This window comes from Saccopteryx leptura, chromosome 5 (genome assembly GCF_036850995.1).
Source record: "Saccopteryx leptura isolate mSacLep1 chromosome 5, mSacLep1_pri_phased_curated, whole genome shotgun sequence".
NCBI lineage: Eukaryota > Metazoa > Chordata > Mammalia > Chiroptera > Emballonuridae > Saccopteryx > Saccopteryx leptura.
Window position 1 is genome coordinate 113069968 of NC_089507.1, and position 21246 is coordinate 113091213.

The 21246-nt window shown below is 46.6% G+C and overlaps 1 protein-coding gene across 9 annotated transcripts in view; it reads left to right on the plus strand.

Annotated features, from left to right (window-relative positions):
- Positions 1 to 12237: 12237 nt before the first annotated feature.
- PARD3 (par-3 family cell polarity regulator) overlaps positions 12238 to 21246 on the plus strand; it is a 696077-nt gene continuing 687068 nt past the window's right edge. For 6 of the 9 annotated variants that reach the window (XM_066386074.1, XM_066386078.1, XM_066386076.1 and 3 more), the window contains exon 1: positions 12239 to 12656. In XM_066386074.1, coding sequence (XP_066242171.1) covers positions 12537 to 12656 — 120 coding nt within the window. In that variant the 5' untranslated portion in view covers positions 12239 to 12536. Of the gene's footprint in view, positions 12657 to 21246 lie in introns of all 9 variants that reach the window. The other 3 variants (XM_066386081.1, XM_066386083.1, XM_066386075.1) reach the window with 2 other exon arrangements.

Sequence of the window (21246 nt, forward strand, 5' to 3'; positions counted from 1 at the left end):
CTCAAGCTGGCAACCTTGGGGTCTTGAACCTGGGTCCTTCCGCATCCCAGTCTGACGCTCTATCCACTGCGCCACTGCCTGGTCAGGCTGATTGTTTCTCATACATGTCTTGACCAGGGGGCTCTAGCCAAGCCAGTGACCCCATGCTCAAGCTGGATGAGCCCGCACTCAAACCAGCCACCTTTGGATTTCAAACCTGGGACCTCAGCACCCCAGCTTGATACTCTATCCACTGTGTCACCACTGGTCAGGCACAATGCACATTTAATACTGCACAGGTTCTGAGTCAGGGGTCCAGTTCCAGCTGAGGTGGGTTCTCTGTGAGCTCAGGGCTTGCATGCTGCCTTTAAGGTGTTAACAGGGCTGTGTTCTCACTGGGGCAGTGGTGGTGGTGGGGAGGTTGTCCAATGAAGGCATGTTTCCAAGCTCATTCATCATTGGCAGAACTCTCTTGCTTCCTAGTGGCCCTAAAATGGAGTGCCTCTTGTGTCTCACATGCTGTCAGCTGCAGTTGACCTCTGGTTCAAAGTGCACCTACAGGTCCCTTGCCACAGGGCCTCTCCATAGGCCACTCTACACACAGCAGGTTGTTTGCACAGGGCCACTGGAGTATCTTTCTTGTGTGCCAGGCTGGAGACTTATCCGATGGAATCTAATCATAGGAGGGACTGCACATCCTACTTAGAAGCAAGTCACAGGTTCTCCCCACATGCAAGGGGAAGGGATGACATAAGGGGGTGACTTCCTGGGGGCTACTTTAGCATATGCCCACCCAATAGATAAGAAAATGGAAGCTCTGAGAGATCAGCTTGTCAAGGTACCAGGAGAAGTCGAAGCAAACATGGATGGAGAGATCCTATTTCTTGCTTTCAGCCAAATGTTTCTTCTGTTTTACACTGTGTCTCCCCTTCTAACCACTGTGCACTGCTGTAAACCATGGCTGGCAACCGTCTTCTGTAAAGAGCGGGAGTAAATAGTTTAGCTTGTGTGGGCCATATGGTCTCTGTCACAACTGCTTTCCTTTCCCTCTGCTGAGACCACAAAAGCAGCCATAGATAATACGGACTGTGTGAGCATGCCCTGCTTCCACTAAATCTTTGTTTATGGATGCTGAAGTTTGAATTCCATGTAATTTTTATGGTAGGAAAAATAATTAGTCTAGTTTTGACTTTTTTTTCTTCAACCATTTAAAAATGGAAAAAAAAAAGCATGGTTAGGTCCTAGGCCACACAGAAAGAGGCAGTGAGTCATATTTGGCCTGTGGGCTAATGAGACAGCCATGCTTTCCTGAGGACATACTTTCTCTTTCATGAGGAGGGTTGGCCCACTCACGATAGGTGTGTGTGCACAGCACAGAGCCTATGCCCACAGTTGGCATTCACTCTTTTAAAAATAAATAACAATGACTTAGGAGTCACACGACATCTACCTTGCAGGCTGCACTTTGAAAGATGATGCACAGATTCACTAGGTGACAAAAAAAGTTCCCCAAGTGACAAGTGTATTGCTGGTCATTCACGATTTAATTTACTTCACAAGTTGGTGTTGAACACCCAGTTCTGGACTGAGCACAATCCCAGATGCTGAGGTCACAGTGGCAACAACGTCCCGGAGGTCTCTGCTCTGGCAACTAATGTGTAAGCAAGTGACTAGAATGCTGCCATGTGACATGTGCTGTAGAGAAAATAAAGCAAGGGGCATAGAGGGACAGGGGAAGCTATTGTTACTACGGCATCTGCCCGGGAAATGCACATGTGGCATCAAGGCAGGGACAGAAGGAAGTGAAGGGGGCAGCCCAGCAGATACTGGGGTGAAAAGCATTCAGGTGTGGGGAGGGACCCCAAGAGCAAGGCCCCAAGAGGCAGCCTGCTGGCCCGTTTAAGGACCAGAAGGGAAACCAGGGCTCCTGGGCAGATGGACGAGGGAGGGTAGTCGAAAAGGTGGGGGACAGACGGTGGACTGCAGAGACCCTTGCAAGTCATGGTGAGGACTTCGCTTTTATTTCTGTACAGGGAGCAGTGCAGGCCTTGGAGCAGAGAAACGATGCGGTCTGGCTCACAAGAGCACCCCTTTGGGAGAAGGCTGCATGAGGCAGTGAGCTCTGATGGTTCTGTCCACATCAAGATTTCTTGCTTCTGCAGGTTCTAGGCCCAGGACTGAGTCCCACATCAATGTGTTCATCCCAGTAAACCTCCCCAGCTGAAACAAGCTCATAGCCTCTGCATAGACACTGAGCCGATGACACCCCAAAGCACCAGAGCAAGCTTTCAAAATTGAAGTCCTTGCTGAATAGAGTCACTAGATAGGGAAGGGAAGGATGAATCAGCCATTTCAAGTCAGGTATGAGGATCAGCAGGGCTGGGGGTGCACTGGACTGTGCACCCGAGTCATTGCAGGGACTGCAAGGGGCTCCGGGCACTGGACTTCATCGGAAAGTAGCCCCACCTCCACCCACCTTCTTCTGACATGACAGGCTTGGCTCTGGGAGGAAGAGCCTTTGATCCTTCAGCGGGGCCGGGTGGTGGGGGCTCTGGCATGGTCTCCGGTAGGACCACAGCCCTGAAGGGCCCGCGTGGTTGAATTCTACCACAGCAATGGCAGTTAAAGCACCTTTCATACTCATCCTCCTTGTTTCAGGATTTGAGAATTTCAGCAGTATCATCCTGACAGGGTCCCTCTTACCAGTGCTAAATTTACTTTTCCCTTTTTCTCTTGACTGAAACTGCTTAACCACATTTAGTTAATAGTCTTTACAGGCTGATTCAGAATTCCTTTACCAGAAAACCATTAGAGCTCAAATTTACTGAGCATTGGTGTGAGGTTGTATGTTAATTTATTTAATCATTTCTTATTTAATTGTCAAAGGTTAAATGTCCTCTGAGTGAGGAGAATTTCACTTAAGCAATTATTGAAATCATTTCCAGCCCTGGCTGGGTTGCTCAGTGGACAAAGCGTCATCCTGGTATGCCAAGGTCATCCCCAGTCAGCGCACCTATGGGAAGCAATCAATGAATACACAACTAAATAGAACTAAGTGGAATGAATTGATGCTTCTCTCTCTCCCTTCCCCTTTCTTGCTCTCTCTTACTTCCTTTCTCTCACAAATCATTTCAAAGGTTTTAGTTGTTGTTGTTTTAGAGTAACGAATATAGAAAAAGACCTGATCTGTACTTTATGTTCCTGGTGGGATCTTGCAGAGATTGCCTTCTACCCAGCAGAGAATTCTGATTTAGATCAAAATCCCACACACAGCCATAATTTCACCAGCGACACCTCTGGTTTCTCTAGCACAGGGGTCGGGAACCTCTGGCTCGTGAGCCAGATGTGGCTCTTTTGATGGCTGCATCTGGCTTGCAGACAAATCTTTAATAAAAAAATAATGTTAAAAATATAAAACATTCTCATGTATTACAATCCATTCATTTCCTACCGCTCATGTTCATGGTTGCGGGTGGCTGGAGCCAATCACAGCTGTCCTCTGGGACAACACCAAATTTTTATTGGATAATGCGTAATGTACACGGGTCGTTGTATGGCTCTCACAGAATTACATTTTAAAATATGTGGTGTTCATGGCTCTCTCAGCCAAACAGTTTCCCAACCCCTGCTCTAGCATGTGAGGAAGTCAGCACTAGAGGTCTCACTAGAGAACTTGACCCTTAACGTCGTCACTCTGAAAGAGTCATAGGAAAGAACCAGCATTTATGAAGAGTCCTGGGAAACACCTCTGCACACCCCTGGATGCTCTGAATTCTGCTGCGAGGCCCAGAGAGTGAGAGGCAGAGCTGCTTGCTTGGAGAGTTGTCCTCAACAGGGTTGAGTTTCAGCATCAGCAGGTGTGCTGGCCTCACCTTGAAAGAGAGGGGCTGTCTCAGCAGGGCAGTGAGGCCACACCTCCCTGTCTTTCCGGGAACTGGAAAACAACAACCAGAATATGAGGGACACTTGGTGACGGCAGCTGATGTGCTGATAAGGGCAACCTTGGAATCTTCCAAAGGTGGGGCCTTGGATATGTGTGGTTAGGGCATAAAAGGGAATACTGCCCCATCCTGTAGTCACTAGCTATTGAGTCAGGAGTTGTTGGATGACATTCGCCTCCAGGGTGAGGCCCAGAGCTGTGGCAGGGGAAAGGAAGTGGCCCCTGGGAGTCTGGTCTGTACAGTTTACTTCTGTTTTGAACATTCTTTCCCCCCACACACACCACCCCGCCCCGTCTGAGGACTGCTGTCAGCAGGTTGGGGGATTGTGTAAGCTCCTCCTCTCTCTGATTCTTTTCCTCCCTCTCATTGGCATTCCTCTCACTCCTACACTTCATAGGCACTCATGCTTCCTTAGAAAAGCCACCGCTTTCAGATGTGTGTTTGTTTAATCTTGCCCAGCTGAGCAGCTCTACTGAGCTGAGTGCCATTTTAGTTCCCTCTGTCTTTGCATCGTATCCCAAATGCAGCTGTGTTATTGTATGATTCCCATCTATGTTGGCAGGCCATCCTGTCCCCGCCCCTCCATGTTTACCCACTCAGGCATTCACATAGTCATCACTTACTGAGTAACCAGCACAGGTTTGACCTTGTGAGAGCCACTCTGGGGCAGTGCTCTGAACAGTTTCTGTCTTCAAGGAGCTTGATATCCATGTTTGCATGCCCTCTGCAGTTCCTGAGGCCTCCAGCCTTCTGCAATCCCATCCCCTGGAGCGGTGATTTCTGACCAGTGAGGTGTAAGCATTTTTTAAAACATGCATCATCTGACTAGTCAGAGGCAATGACTTTTTTTCCTCTTAGACTGTCAAAAAAAAAAAAAAAAAAAAGTCAACAGCCAACATAGCAATAGCCACGGGGTGTGAAGGCCCTATTTGGAACCACAAATATGTAGGTTATTTAACAGAGTTGCATCTATTGGTCATGTTGCATAATGAGATTGTGTCTGATTGGCTAATTCTTAGTACCAGAAATCCTTATATACAAGTATAGGCACCTGATTAAAAAAAAATTCCCCATTGATTTGAGATAGAAGAAAGGAGTAAAAGAGAAAGAAAGAGGGAAGGGGAAGGGGGAAGGAGAGAGGGAGAGAGAGAAGTATCAACTCATTGTTTTACTTAGTTGTTCCATTTAGTTGTGTACTCATTATTGCTTCTCCTACATGCCCTGACTGGGGATTGAACCTGCAACTTCTTGTGCACTGTGTGGATACTTTATCCACTGAATCACCAGGCCAGGGCCAGGCACCCCATTTTTTTTAAAGTCACTTAAAAAATACTGTATGGTTTTATTTACACACAGAACATAAAATCAAACAAAGCAAAAACAGACTCTTAGAAACTGAGATAAAAAGTCACTCTGGAGCAAAAAAGGTAGATAATTACCATGATTATTACTTTTGTAAATCAATCAAAATTATACCTATTTTTTTGTTCAGATCAGCAAAAGTGTACTGTTTGGTCTGCTGCAGAATTTCAGTAATTAGTTTATGTGTGCCACGAGATGAAAAAGGTTGACAGTCACTGCCCTCGAGCTGTGCAGTCCAATATGGTGACCATTAGCCATAAGGAGCCATTGAACTCATATGAGTGACTGATGAGTGAGTATGAGTGAACAAGCAGGGAGGGCTGGCTGCAATTGTGATGTGCTATAAGTATAAACTATACACAAGATCAGAAAGAATTCACAGGGAAAAAATGTCTGAGAAAATATTCGTTGGTTACATGGTGAAACGATAATATATAGGATACACAGGGTGGGGCAAAAATAGGTTTACAGTTGTTCATATGGAAAAGAATATACTTAATAAACAATAAAACAAAAATAATAAACTCCATGTTTCTCATATTCACAACTGTAAACCCACTTTTGCCATGCTCTGTGTGGGGGTTAAATAAGATGTTATTGTTAAAATTAACTTCATCTGCTGTTATTAGAAGATATTGAAAGTTACCAGTGTGACTCACATGATGTTTCTCTTGGACAACTTTGCTCTAGAGGTCCTGTTCCACCTCTCTCTCTCTTCTCTGAACCAGGACACCTTCTGCGGTGCCCAGCACTACCTCTAATATAAAGCACTCATCCTGCTCTAGTGGCTGCCTGCTCATGCCTGAAACGTTTGCCAGCTGGGTGACTCTTGAGGGAGGGACTCACGCAGCCAGCCTGCTGTGCAAGGTTTGGTATAATACAGGTGAACAATAATTACTCCATGAATAGTGATCCAACTCTTCTACTAGACTGAACTTGAGTGAGGATAGGTATATAAGATCGTTACACCTGAGCTTAAGTATAACATTTATGACAAGGCACCCAGGACATGTATGTGTGTGCGAAATGTCCCAGAGTTTTCAAAGTATGACAAAATCTTAAAAACCCCTGGAAGGGGATCCTGGCCAGTGGCTCAGTCGATAGAGTATCAGCCCACTGTATGGACATCCTGGGTTCAATTCTCACTCAGGGCACACAGGAGAAGCGACCATCTGCTTCTCCCTCCTTTCTTCTCCCCCTTCTCTCCCTCTTCCCCTCCCACAGCCAGTGGCTCAATTGGTTTGAGCGTGGACCTGGGCACTGAGGTTAGCTTGCATGGTCAGAGTGCATCAGCCTCAGGTGCTAAAAATAGCTTGGTACTCAAGCATTGGCCCTAGAAGGGGGTTGCCAGGTGGATATCAGTCAGGGAGCATGTGGGAGTCTGTCTTTCTACATCCCCTCCTCTCACCTAAAAAAGCAAGCAAGCAAACAAACAAACAATAAACTTCCTTAAGGGGAAGGTGCCAGGCAATGGAATACAATTTCTGTACCTGTGGGTGTGCGTTCATTTCGTGATGTGTGTGAATGCTGCAGCTCCGAGTTGAAAGCATAGTCCATGTGGTCATACCTGCTCATTTGCAGGTATGCACAAACATGAGGCGGATCCTAATTAATTCCTGGAATGTCCCAGGGGATTTTCACAACCAACTGAACCAATCAACTGCAACTAAGAAATACAAGTAAGATAAGAGTCCTAGTTTTTACCTGAAATATATAGATAGCATTTAAGAGAGTAAATACTTAAGAAACTGTGTAACACTTGCCATCTGACTTTCATGATCCTGCTTCGCACTGAGACTGGGCTGGCTCTTATACTCATCTTGCGCTATGAGCAACCTGGTTAAGCTGAACACTTTGCAGATGTGAGGGTAGCCTCGTCCTGCCGCTTTATGTTTGGGTCTTGGGGGAGTACATTAGTGAAAGCAGATTCATTATTTGGGAAGAAACTTTATGAATTTGACTCAAGACACTGAAGGTCTGGTATCTAAAATGAACACAGCATTAGTATTCCATCATATATTATTATTATTATTATTATTAAATTCTTCTTTAAGATTTTATTTATTCATTTTAGAGAGGAGGGAGAGAAAGAGAGAAAGAAGAGGGGGAGGAAAAGGAAGCATCAACTCCCACATATACCTTGACCAGGCAAGCCCAGGGTTTCGAACTGGCGATCTCAGCATTCCAGGTTGACACTTTGTCTACTGTGCCACCACAGGTTAGGCTATTTCATCAATACAAACGGAATCACTGTATCTAGATAAACTAGGTACATTTGCATAAAACTTTAAGGACTTTACCTTCTTAGTTGGGAGACTATAATTATTAATCCTATGGATCACATTTTTTTTTTCTTTTTTCCGAAGCTGGAAACGGGAGACAGTCAGACAGACTCCCGCATGTGCCCGAAGGGGATCCACCCGGCATGCCCACCAGGGGGCAATGCTCTGCCCCTCTGGGGCGTCGCTCTGTTGCATCCAGAGCCATTCTAGCACCTGAGGCAGAGCCGCCCGGGCCATCTTTTGCTCCAATGGAGCCTCAGCTGCGGGAGGGGAAGAGAGAGACAGAGAGGAAGGAGAGGGGGAGGGGTGGAGAAGCAGATGAGCGCTTCTCCTGTGTGCCCTGGCCGGGAATTGAACCCGGGACTCCTGAAAGCCAGGCTGAAGCTCTACCGCTGAGCCAACCGGCCAGGGCTTGGATCACATTTTTTAAAAAGTCTAAATCTTTATTAAATATTGAATATTGAATAGTGGAAGGAATTTATGAAAGCAAATGGTACACTTGTACTCTTCTATGCAGGCCGGCCTCCCTCCCCAGTAGTGCCATTAACATTTTGCTGGAACTTCATATTTAATGTCTTGAATTAATTTATTGAGGCTATCTTATTCAATCTTTAGATTGCCTTTTTCTTACCTGCTATTTGATTTTTTTTGGGGGGGGGGGGAAGACAGGAAGGGAGAGAGAAGGTGAGAGGCATCAACTCATAGTTGCATCACTTTAGTTGTGCACTGAGCTTCTCGTAGTATGTGCCTTGACCAGGCTGTGCCAGTGTCCCCTGCACAAGCCAGTGGCCTTGGGCTTTTCATTCCAGTACCTCTTCGCTCATGCTGGAGAGCTTTGGGATTGTATGGTGATCCCATGGTCAAGCCAATGAACCTGTGCTGATGAGCCTGTGCTCAGAGCCAGGGATCTCGGAGTTTCTAACTGGTGGTCCCAAGTGTTCTGGGTGGGAACTTTCTCCACTGTGCCACCACTGGTTATGCCTTACTCCAGCGGTTTTCAAAGTGTGTGCCAGGGCACCCTATGGTATTCCAGAGAAATATGTGCCTGTTGGGAACCAAAAAACCAGAAGGGTTTTTAGAGTTTAGATTTTTGGGGGACAGAGGTGTGGGGAATTGGATGTAAGCTGACAGTCTGCCCAACCCCCACCTCACTTGCCTGATTAGGTTGCAAAAGGCTGTTAAGCTGTGGTGCTGGATTGTTTACACTACCCCCCCCCCCCCATGTTCCCTAGAAAGACTGGAGGCAAGTTTCTTCTATCCTTTGTTTGGTGTAAAGTTAAGATGATATGTATGGTGCGGGTTTTGGATTGATGATTAAACATAAGGAATTGTCTCTTGAAGCCTTTTGGATTTCTATAAAAGAATATGTGGCAATATCTAAAAAAGCTTTGAACATTGTACTGCAATTTTCAACATCCTATTTATGTGAATTAGGATTTTCTACCCTCAACACAATTAAGAGTAAAAAGAGAGAAATTCTTCAATGTATTGATGAGGAAATGAGAGTTTGCCTTTCAAATATATGCCCAAACATTGAAGAAATTCCTAGGACACATCAGGCTCATGTTTCTCATAAACACAAGAATGAAAAAACTGCCTGACCTGTGGTGGCGCAGTGGATAAAGCGTCAACCTGGAAATACTGAGGTTGCCGGTTCAAAACCCTGGGCTTGCCTGGTCAAGGCACATATGGGAGTTGATGCTTCCTGCTCCTCCCCCCCCCTCTTCTCTATAATAAATAAATAAAATCTTAAAAAAAAAAAAAAAAAGAATGAAAACTTAACACATTCGTGCCAGGACCTGCCGAATTTACTAAATCTTACTAAGAATGTATCTATACATATAAAAAGATAACTTTTTTGTTGTTCTTTTTATTTTTTAACCCCTCTTTTTTATGAATTCTAAAAAGCATAACTCAAAAAATGTAACAAAATGTTTTATAATGTCAGAATAAATTTAATTTTGTTGTATTTATTTCATTTAATTACCATAAAGGCATACTTGGAATTTATATATTTTTTAATATTTGACTTAGTTATTATAACATATTTCTCAGAAATTTGTATATAGTGCACCTACAATTATTTGTAGGATTTTAAATGCGCCCAACTTCAAAAAGTTTGAGAACCACTGCCTTACTCACTTTTGTAATTCTGTAATATTTAACCAGTACTTTCCACCTGGAAGGGCTTTTCTAACTGCATATGGAATCTAACTGAAGTGAATTTTTTTTTAAATTTTATTTATTCATTTTAGAGAGGAGAGAGAAAGGGAGAGAGAGAGACAGAGAGGGAGAGAGAGACAGAGAGAGAAGGTGGGGAGGAGCTGGAAGCATCAACTCCCATATGTGCCTTGACCAGGCAAGCCCAGGGTTTCGAACTGGTGACCTCAGCATTTCCAGGTCGACGCTTTATCCACTGCGCCACCACAGGTCTGAAGTGAATTTAATACAGGCCTCAGAGTCATGGGCCCTGGTCCAGTCACTCAATAGCTGCATCCCCAGTCCAGGCATTTCTTTGAGCCCTGACTCCTGCTTGCCCTGTTCTCCCTTCCCCTCAACATCAATATGTGCTGTCCTGTCCTGACATTATTACCCTTCCCCTACAGCGGTCCCAAACTTTTTACACAGGGGGCCAGTTCACTGTCCCTCAGACCATTGGAGGGCCGCCACATACAGTGCTCCTCTCACTGACCACCAATGAAAGAGGTGCCCCTTCCGGGAGTGCGGTGGGGGGGGGGGGGAATAAATGGCCTCAGGGGGCCACATGTGGCCCGTGGGCCGTAGTTTGGGGACGCCTGCCCTACACTATGGTAACTGGGATGACACTACTGCACTGCACACTCCCATGTGGCAGCTCTGTAGTAAATGTCTACTACATTATTTTATTCAATCCTCAGTTTATGAGACAACAGCATCAGTGTCACTTTTGAGCTGATAAAACGGAGTTTGCTTGAGGCTGAACGCCAGGTCTAAGCACTAGTAAGTGGCAGAATTGGGATCTGAACTTAGATCCTACACACTCTGGCTAGTCCTTGGCGTGCTTTGTCATCTGAATTATTTTGAAAAAGCCCCACTCTAAATTAGTATACACCTCCCTCCCCAGTGCATTCAAACAGAAAACATCTATGACTATCAGCAACTGTTGTGAATCCAAGTATTAGTACAAGAGGCGAGGAGAGCTCCACAGTTGTCATAAAGGGAGTCCCTGGGTGGGAAGGTTGAACACCCCAGCAATAGTGAAGAGGGAGGGGCATGAGGAGCCTGTTCCATGCCTGTGCAGTTTGCCTGTGCAGTTTCTGTCTTGGGCAAGGGACTTCACTATTCGGTTAATGTCCTGGAGTTGGAGAAAGAGAGGATGACACAGTGCTTATGGACTGTGATGGTTTGCTGGAACAGAGGACTGGGGTCCATCAGAGGAAGCACAAGATCTCACAGGACAAACTGCACCTTACAGGGGGGGGGGGGGGCTGGTGCAGGGATTCTGGGGAGCAAATGAATCTCTCTTCCTCTTGTTTTCTTTTTTTAACACTGGAAGGCCTAGAGGAATGGAGGAGTGATCCCGCTCTTCCTGCTCTAAATGCTGAAATTCTACAGGAGCTCACAGAAGCTGTTAATTGCTTTCACATCTTCAGAAATAATTGGCCAAAACTAATTTATTATGGTTTGGGGACCGACTCCTTGCTGACACTGACCAATCTTTAAATCCAGTGGTTACAGTCATGAAGGAATCACAGCTCACAAAACTGAGGCCGAATGAACGTCAGTCACTATTTTTGATTTGGTCCACACTCTTTTGTAATGCCCCGGGTCCCACAGGCAAGGTCCTCACTACAGAGTCGCTTTGTGTGTGTGCGCTTGTCTGTTGGGGAGGAGGGACGGGTTCAGCGCCGGCGCATCGTGGGGAAACCATTGCACCCCCCCCCCCCCACACACACACACGGCATTTCTGATATTTGGTCATAAATTTGCGTTAGAGTTGCTTACGTTGCATAATTTTAAGAAAGGAAATGATCTGAATTGCTGTTGTTTAAGGTCTACCTATGGAAGTGGGTGGGTCATCACGAGATCCCTGGAAACTTTAAGATAAACAGTGGCCTTAAGAGAAAGGCCGGGTCGAGTCCAAGCTTCACCAGTCTCTGCCCGGAGCAGACGATTACATTTTGCTTTGAACGCTGAAGTGAGGTCTGCCAGGCCATGCAGCCCAGAGAGAGGGCCAGTGCCAAAGCCTGCCAGGCTGCGGGCCCCGCGGGAAGAATCGCCCGCCCCAACCCGGGTCCTACCTTCCCCGGGCGCGGTGAGCTCTCTGCTCCAAACGTCTAGGCGCCTACAGTAAACAGCTCTCTCCAGAAGCAAATTCGCCCGAAACCCTCCAGCCCTAGGAAACGGACTGAAAGTGACAAAGAAAGGGGGAGTGCCCTGGAGAGACTGGAGGCGCGGACCGGGCGTCTCCGAGGAAGACTGGAAGGGGGCCGGAGGTCTGATTCGGGTGCAGAGAAGAGGAACCCGGGAAGGAAGTGCGGGGCCGAGCGGCGGAGGTCCCAGGGCGCGCTCCGCCCTACATGTGTAGCCACCGCCTTCTGCCGCACGTGCGCGGTGTTGTGCGCTGCCGCTCCTCCCTCCCTTTTTCCCTTCCTGCCTCCCTCCCTCTCTCGGATCGCCGTCCTCCCCTCCCCCGCCGCCGCCTCCGCCGTGCGCCAGCGCCGAGCCGCCCGGGCTGCCGCCGCCGCCGAGCGCGCGAGACGCCGAACAGGTGGCCGGAGCCGCGGGAGCCGCGGGCGTCGCGGTGGAGAGGCGAAGCGAGCCTGGGAGTTGAGGGGCCGGGCCGGGCATGCGAGCTGAGCGGCTCCCTGGCGCCGCCCGCCCGCGCCCCTAGCTGCGCGCCCGTCCGCGGCCCCGCGGCGCCAGCTGCAGCCTCCAGCCTCGCCGGGCCGCCGTCTGCAAGGGGCGCGGGCCGGCCCGGCGCGGCGGCGGCATGAAAGTGACCGTGTGCTTCGGTAGGACCCGCGTGGTCGTGCCGTGCGGAGACGGCCACATGAAAGTTTTCAGCCTCGTCCAGCAAGCGGTGACCCGCTACCGGAAGGCCATCGCCAAGGTGAGGGGTCGGAGCGCGGGGCGCGAAGGGGGCAGGGACGGCGCCGGGATCAATATGGCGCTTCCTGGAAGGCGGTGGAGGGAGGCGGTAGGCGGGACCCGGCGGTGCGGCGGCCCGGGCCTCCGGCGCCCCCCGCTCGGCTGCTGGCCGCCAACTTCTCCGCGTCCTGGTCGGGTCCGCGAGCGCAGCTCCGGGGACCGCGCTCGACCCGCGGCCCGGCCGTACGCCGGGCGCCTTTCCCCGAGGTCTGGCCGGTGTGGTGACAGGCGCCCCCTGAGCGGTCTGGGGCGCGGGGCCGGCCCGGACGTCTTTCCCGGGCGCCTGCAGCGGCTGAAATCCAGCCAAAGGCCTCTCCGCACGCCCAGGCCCCGCGGGTGGAGCAGGGAGAGGGAACTTTTGTGTTGGGAGGAGAGTTGGATTATTCCGCACATGCCGGAGGGTGGCCGCGTGTCTGCTGCTTCCACTCTGGGGCCCGTCCGGGAGGGCAGGCTGCGGAGAGCCCGCCCGCGGCCGGAGGTCTGGAAGGCGGCCGGGAGAAGGACCGGGACAGGGATGTGCGCTCCACCGGCTCGCCCGCGCGGGGCTCGGCCACTTTGGGGCTTTCGAGCGGGGCGGGGCCCTTAGCAAAACGCGAGCCTGAGCCCGGGCACAGAATTGCAAATTTTCCTGCCAAGGCCTCGGCGTGGACCGAGTTGGAACCAGCGCCACACGGTGTCGGGATTGCAGAGCCTGGGCCTGATTTCAGATGTTTTCCTTTCTCTCGGTGAAGTGATAACATTGTCTCCACTTCGCTGCATTCTTTTACAATGTATCAGAAGCGAAAGGGCATTTTGTTCAGCTGTTTGATCTGCGGTGTTTGACTGCAGTTCCATCCTCTGAAGTTTTCTCTCCAGCACCTGAAGATGTTTTCTTTGCCTTGGAGTCACGTTTGCTGGGAAGCATTTTCACTTTTAAAGTTTACCATGTGTTCCCGGTAGTGAAATGGCCTCGCTCCTGTGAGTTTTGGGACAGCAGGTGACGGAGGACGGTGACTTTGTCAGCCTGAGTGTGTACTGTAGCCGGCATTCCCAACTTTCTCTAAAATTAAGAATAACAACTTTATTTTAAAACTTTTTTCTTTTTCATGTATGTTTTTAAAATAGTGTGTTTGGTCTTTGAAAGGTGATGTCAGGGACGTTTAAGAACATGGCACAATGATGGAAGATGTTGGCTTTATTTAATAGCTCTGAAATGTGCCTTACACTTGGTTGAACTCTTACCGAAAAATCAAATGAAATTAGCAGAAACTAGGAATCTGTTTATCTTGCAGTGCCAGTGTGTGTGTGTGTGTGTGTGGGGGGGGGGGTTGTGGAGGGTAACAGTACCCTCTGCACCTACCTTTAGTATTTTAAAGGATTATTTGTGAGTTACAGTTCAGGATCTAAATGTTCTGAAACATTAACGAGGTTGCACATGTTTCCTGGAAACCAACAAAAAGAATCCTGAAAGGAAAGAAAAAACAATAATATAAACTGCAGTGTGCTTAGGTTCCTGTGTAGGGAGAGGTTAGCTGCATTTCCTTGCTTACATGCTTGAAATTTACATGCTTAGATTCATCATTTACATGATTAAGCATTGACATTCTTAAAATTAGTCATATTTCATTATGCACATGATGCACATTGATCAATAGTCTGTTTGGAAGATACAGATGTACTTGTTGGAGTCATTTGTTCATTCCACAGAAATCCTTAAGCATTTGCTGTGTCCAGGGCATTGTTCTGGGTGCTGGGGACACACTGGCAGCTTTGTGGAAATTGGACTGTAAGACTCTAGACTGTAGGACAAGAGGCTATATGGCCATTAAGTGCAGGAGGCCATCAATGTGGCCTGGCATGTTGTGCAGTGGGGAGAAGAGGAGGCCTCCAGATGATGGGTGGATGGAGTTGAGAGGCCTCAGTGATAGATCTAGACCTTGGAAAAATATGAATGGTGGTTATTTCTCAGTGACCTTGTAGCATGGAAAAGGGAGTGCAATTTTCCTGTGGGAGTCTGGGAAGGTACCCCAAAGAGAAGGGGCATATAAGTGGAGTTTTATCAGCAACATGCTCTAACCAAGTGAGTAACTGGCCACTTAGTAGCAGAGTGGAGTTTTAAAGGAAAGTATATTACCAAGTTGGGAAGGAAGGGAGGGAGGAAATAAAGAAGGAAAGAAGGGAGGGAGGGAGGGAGGGAGGGAGGGAGGGAGGGAGGGAGGGAGGGAGGAAGGAAGGAAGGAAGGAAGGAAGGAAGGAAGGAAGGAAGGAAGGAAGGAAGGAAGGAAAGGAAAAAAGGAAGGAAGGATGGGTGGGTGGTGCTCAGGGTGATGGTAGCATTGGAGTTGCATAAAACGGTTGAGGAGGAGTCAGAGACGATTTAGGGATTTGTGAAATTATTTAAATAGTCTTAAATGCAGTTCATTGGTTGAATTTTAAGATGGGCTTTGCAGTATATAAAGTTAAGTCATTGGATCACAAGACTTTTGACTCACATGTTTCAAGAACCTGAGTATCTTATAGATCTGTTTGTATTTTCTCCTCTTAAGTTATCAGGTAATGGTTACAGTTAAACTTCAGTCCTTCCCAGTTCTCCCACTCTATTTAAAGTAATTATGAAGCAACACATGTTAACACTTGTTTCAACTTTTATTTTGTATCTCTTCCTTACTGGTATTGTTTCATAGAACAAGATAAATTTTGTATGAAGAACTGGGTATCTGGGAAGCTGTAGAGCGGTGTTTAGGTTGCTAGGTGATATGTGGCACAATAAACTCCCATCTGGTGGGGGAAAATGTGGGAAGAATCATGTTTATGGCTTTAGTATAAAAACCAAGTAAGCCAAAGGGGGCAAAACCCCCCCAAAACAAAAAAAAGTTAAGAGTTAAAAAGATCCCTAGTCACCTCTGCAGTCAGCATTTGGTGATGTGGTGGAGCTAATTATTTGGCATTGTATTTGAGCTGTTTTCAGGTTAAACAAATCAGTTTCCCTGACATTAGAGTGCTGTGACTTAATATTAAAAATATCCTCAATAAGTAGATATGGAAAAGCTTGCACTTAGTCATAGCATTTTCCCCCTTCTAGTGGAAAAACTGCTTATATGCTCATGATCACTGATTGGTGACAGTGTTTGGAGGTTCACCTCCACCCACCTGTCCTCATCTAGACCCTCTAAGGCAGTGGTCCCCAACCCCCGGTCCGCGGACCGGTCCGTGGGCCATTTGGTACCGGTCCGCAGAGAAAGAATAAATAACTTACATTATTTCTGTTTTATTTATATTTAAGTCTGAATGATATTTTACTTTTAAAAAATGACCAGATTCCCTCTGTTACATCCGTCTAAGACTCACTCTTGACGCTTGTCTCGGTCATGTGATACATTTATCCGTCCCACCCTAAAGGCCGTCCGTTAAAATATTTTCTGACATTAAACCCGATCCATGGCCCAAAAAAGGTTGGAGACCACTGCTCTAAGGAGTGTGGTCTGCTGCATGCTGAGAACCATGTGACAGGGACTTCTCTCCGGTGCTTATAATCGGAGGCCCAGCTGCCTGTGCACGTGTCTGCTTTTCTCTTGCCTGCATCCTGGCTCATGCATGGTTCCTGATGGACACACTGATGAGCCCCGGCTGCTGTGTTTTTGTTTGTTTGTTTTTTTAGGGTGGAATCCTTGATTTCTGAGGACTTTGCTGGGTACTCCTTAATTCTGAGCGAACCAAAGGTGGCCCTGAATTGGGCTTCTCATTTTTTCTGCCGTGCATGCAGACTGGTTAGGAGGAAGATGAGACAGTCTCTGTGCTTGTTTTAAAAAAAAAAGGCTACTGTGTACAAAATGTCATGCTCTCTGAAGAAGCAGGCTAAATTTTTGCACTCAAGAAGCACACAGTGTGGAGGGCAGGACGATTATAGAAAACTATAAATAACAGTACATGTTAGCATTAATTGGCAGCAGGGTGGTACAGATGGTAATTGCTTCTGGATTTCAGAGATGGGAGTGGTCACTGTGGCCCTGGGTTGGCTTCGGGTTTTGTGAGTGGGAAGTCTGGCCTTGATTTAGGGTAGTGCTTCCTGACTGGGGAGTGGAGGGACCTCATACAGCACATGCCAGGCCAAGGGGGTGTGGTTCTGTAGGTCCTGTGGGGGCCAGGCATGTGAATGTGGGCAATGTCCACTCGGATCCTGAGGAGTAGCAGGGAGGGCCAGGTCGGGTGGAATGCTGTGTGAGCAGAGGATTTCAGGCTTTCAGGGATCTCTTGGGTCCTATGGAGCATTCGGGTCAGATGGTGGTGGGTCAGCACCAAGTTGAGGAGGGCTATGAGTGCTGGGGCAAGACAGGGCTTTACACAGTCCGGTGGTTTGAGAAGGACTGGGGTGTCTGGGCAGGGCAGCAGTGTGGGCAAAGGGTCTCTGGGCCCAGGACCAAAGCAGGGTATGTGTCAGCTCGGCCCCTGCTGCTGACCCTGAGTAACGTGAAAGGGACCGAAGGCAAAGGGAGGAGGCAGGCAGTTGTGGGAATGTGTGGACGCACTGGCTCTGGATTGGGTGAGGAGACCTGAATTTTTTTTTTCTTTCATCTTGTCACCTTGGGCGAAACCCACCCTGCAGAGCCTCATCTGCCTCCTCTCTAAAACGGGGCACTCTCTCGCAAGGTCACGGTGAGGACAACAGGACGGGATAATGAATGTGAAACCCCTGTTCTGGATCTGAATCACTCAAGCTTTTACTCATCACATAGTTTCATGTGCTGGGAACTTTCCCAAGTGTCTGATTCCTGCGTGGGTTATCCTCTTTGCTGAGGAAGGCAGTGTGTACCTCGTTAACCCTTTGAGTAGTACGAATCTTGATGTACATCCTCGTGCCTCCTGACCATCCAGAGGACGATCATACCTATGTAAGTCAACATTAAAAAAAGGCAAATGTATGTTCTTGTTTCCATAAATTGGTTATCCTACAAACGTGATTTTAATTTAATAAAACTGTAACTGGAACTAATTTCATTTTTTGGAAAAAAAAAACAACTCGCTCCCGGGAGTCAGCGAGCATGAAAACATTTCACTACTCAAAGGGTTAAAGAATGGGTAGAAAATGTTACTGTTTGCCTGAGCAGTACCACCATCAGAAGAGCAAATTGTGTGGTGTGTGAGTGCGTGTATGTGGGTGAGGCCAGGAGTGAAAAAGCCTCAGGTATTGGCTGTATTCTAGCTGGTGTTTGGGCTACTCCTTCTGTCTGTTAGAGCTATTTAATAGTTTGTTGTCATTTAAGAAAAACCAACTTGAGTTTATGGACAGTAACTTTTAAAAATATGCCCTCCCGCCTTCTTTTTTTTTTTGGCCAGGAAAAGACTGTTGATTACTAACATCTAGGTCCTGGTTTTTATGAAAAATCTTGTGTCTGGCATGAGGTTTTTCCTGTGAGTAACTGTGTGTTATTCCACACAGAAAAACTTATTGACACTTTCAGGAAAATACATGATTTCAGAGTTTGAGTGACAGTTGAGGCAAGCATCACTAATGAAGTGAAATAAATTTTATTATTTTATTCACTTTTTTTTTGGTATTCCCTCTCAAAAAGGAGAGAAAGTGAATATGTGTGAAAGGCGGGTCATCCTAAAATGCAGCTGTCATTGGGCTCTTCTGCCCAAGTGCCCCTGTGCCCCCTCAGCAGGGCTGGTCCTGGCCAGAGCCCCCTGCCTGCAGTCTGCCCCTCACCACACTCCCTCACCCCACACACTGGACTTGCTTGCATTTTACTACCTTTCCTCAGGCATTTACTGTTTCTTTTTTCTGGAATGCTGGCTTGCTGCTACCATGACTGCCTGTGTGTTGAGCGTGAGCTCTGAGGGGTTGTCCCTGCGCCCAAGGCTGGCGGCCCAAGTTCTCCCTCTTCTCCTGGGGACTTCCCGCAGCGCCTGTGCTGGCCTGCTCTGTGCAGTTCTCCTGGTGGTGCTGGAGTGTTGGCTCCCAGAGCTGTGGGGCCGGCGCCTTCTGAGGGTGAGCTGTGTGGAGGCCACAGCTCTGCCTCAGTCTGCACAGCCTGTACCTGCCCCACTGTCGTCTTGGAGGTTGAGGACAAAGTTGGGAACAAATACATGGCACATGGTCTTACACGTAGAATAAAACTTTTACTTAGGAAATTATAGCTGGAGCTGGCTAATTTTAAGGACTTTAATGTTTGCTGTATTTGGTATACTGTCACAAAGAGCTTGCTGTGGAAGCTCAGGTGTAGAGTGATTTGGAGTTCCCAGAGTTCTGTACTTTAGACTGAGCCAAGGGTAGTTAGTCCTCTGGTGTGCACTGGGCCAGGCTCAAGGCAGGTGGCCAGTGTGATGTGGGAACCTGGCTCAGCACACCTGTGTTCTATCTGGTGCCTCTTGATTCTGTCAGTTGGGATCCTTGGGGAAGTGCCCGGAGTTAACAGAAAAATTTAGGATTGGACATTTGCAGGGAAGAGTCTGGCTGATCTGAAGAGCTTCTTGGCTCATGGTGAATGTGGATGGTGGTTGTGGAGGTGACATTTAAAGTCCCACTTGTGCCACTGACCCATGGGACAGAGCCTCCATCTGTCCTGGGAACCTTACCTTCCTGTGGGGTTGGGTGCAGGTTGGTGATGGTGAACACTCAGGAGCTAATTGCATTTTTTCAAGGATGGAAAGAGGGAATGTAACATTGATCCAGGAAGGTGCTTTGCACAGGTCGTTTTTCAGGGGGCGGGGGAGAGGTGGTCTGTTAGGCCCACACAATGTGCTTTCCTCCTTCATGGCCATGCTACATTCAGCAGCTCTAGCTGGGACCAAGGTCAGAGTAGTCGTTTCAGGTCAACAGTAAATTCATATGGTTTTACCTATATACTTCTGCTATCTTTTCTGTTTTACATGGAAAATAGAAATGCAGAGTTCTGTGACCATAGCAGAAAGAATATGGTTTTTTTTGGCTTTTAGTCATTATTTTTCCTATTTAAATTTTTTTATTTTTGCATTTGGAGGAATGATGTAAAAATGACTTTCCTTCATAGCTCTATGTCTTCTTGTGTCTGGCTTGACATCTTTATGTGGTTTAGGTCAGTGGTCCCCAACCCCCGGGCCGCGGACCAGTACCGGTCCGTGGGCCATTTGGTACCGGTCCGCAGAGAAAGAATAAATAACTTACATTATTTCCATTTTATTTATATTTAAGTCTGAACGATATTTTATTTTAAAAAAATGACCAGATTCCCTCTGTTACATCTGTCTAAGACTCACTCTTGATGCTTATTTCAGTCACGTGATACATTTATCCATCCCACCTTAAAGGCTAGTCCGTGAAAATATTTTCTGACATTAAACCGGTCCGTGGCCCAAAAAAGGTTAGAGACCACTGGTTTAGGTTATTAAATGTTACTTTTGCTTATTTTTCCCCCCACCATTAACTGTTATTAGAACTTAGAAATAAAATTGCAAGCTTCATATTTAAATGATGTGGCATGCTATTTATTTTTCTCTTAAATCTAAACTATTCAACACCTGTGTACACACACAGAAAATGTACAAGAATGTTCATGCTAACATTATTTATAATAGCCAAAAATGGAAACAACTCATATTTATTAAGTGAACAAAATGTGGTCTAATCCATACATTAGAATATTATTCAGCCATGAAAAAGAGTGGAATACCATTGCATGCTATACCCTGGCTGAACCTTGGAAACATGCTCTGTGAAAGGAGCCAGTCAAAAAAGTCAGATGGCCAACAGAAAGTGGAGTAGTGGTTGTGTGGGTCTGGGCCAGTGGTTCTCAAACTTTTTGAAATTGGGGAGCATTTAAAATCTTACAAATAATTGTAGGTGCACTATATACAAATTTCTGAGAAATATGTTATAATAACTAAGTCAAATATTAAATAAAAAATATATAAAGTCCAAGCGTGCTTTTATGGTAATTAAATGAAATAAATATGACAAGATTAAATTTATTCTGACATTATAAAACATTTTTATGTTACATTTTTTGAGTTATGCTTTTTGGAATTTTTAAAAAAGAGGGGTTAAAAAATAAAAATAAAAATAACAAAAAAGTTATCTGAATAGATACATTCTTAGTAAGATTTAGTAAATTCGGCAGGTCCTGGTGCTGAATGTGTTAAGTTTTTTTGTTCTTGTGTTTATGAGAAACATGAACCTGATGTGTCCTAGCGATTTCTTCAATTTTGGGCATATATTTGAAAGGCAAACTCTCATTTCCTCATCAATACATTGAAGAATTCTTCTCTTTTTACTCTTAATTGTATTGAGGATAGAAGATCCTAATTCACATAAATAGGATGTTAAAAATTGTAGTGAAATGTTCAAAGCTCTTTTAGATATTGCCACATATTCTTCTTTTATAGAAATCCAAAAGGCTTCAAGAGACAATTTCTTATGTTTAATCATCAATCCATAATCAGTGGATGTAGCTGCCAGTTCTTCTTCTTCTGTTAAGTTAAACCAAAATCACTTGAAGCTTCCATGAATGGGTTTCTAATCCAATTGTATTGTTCAGCATTGAGTGATGGAAAATGCTATAAATTAAATTCTGTCCATCAGCCTTCAAGTCCTATTT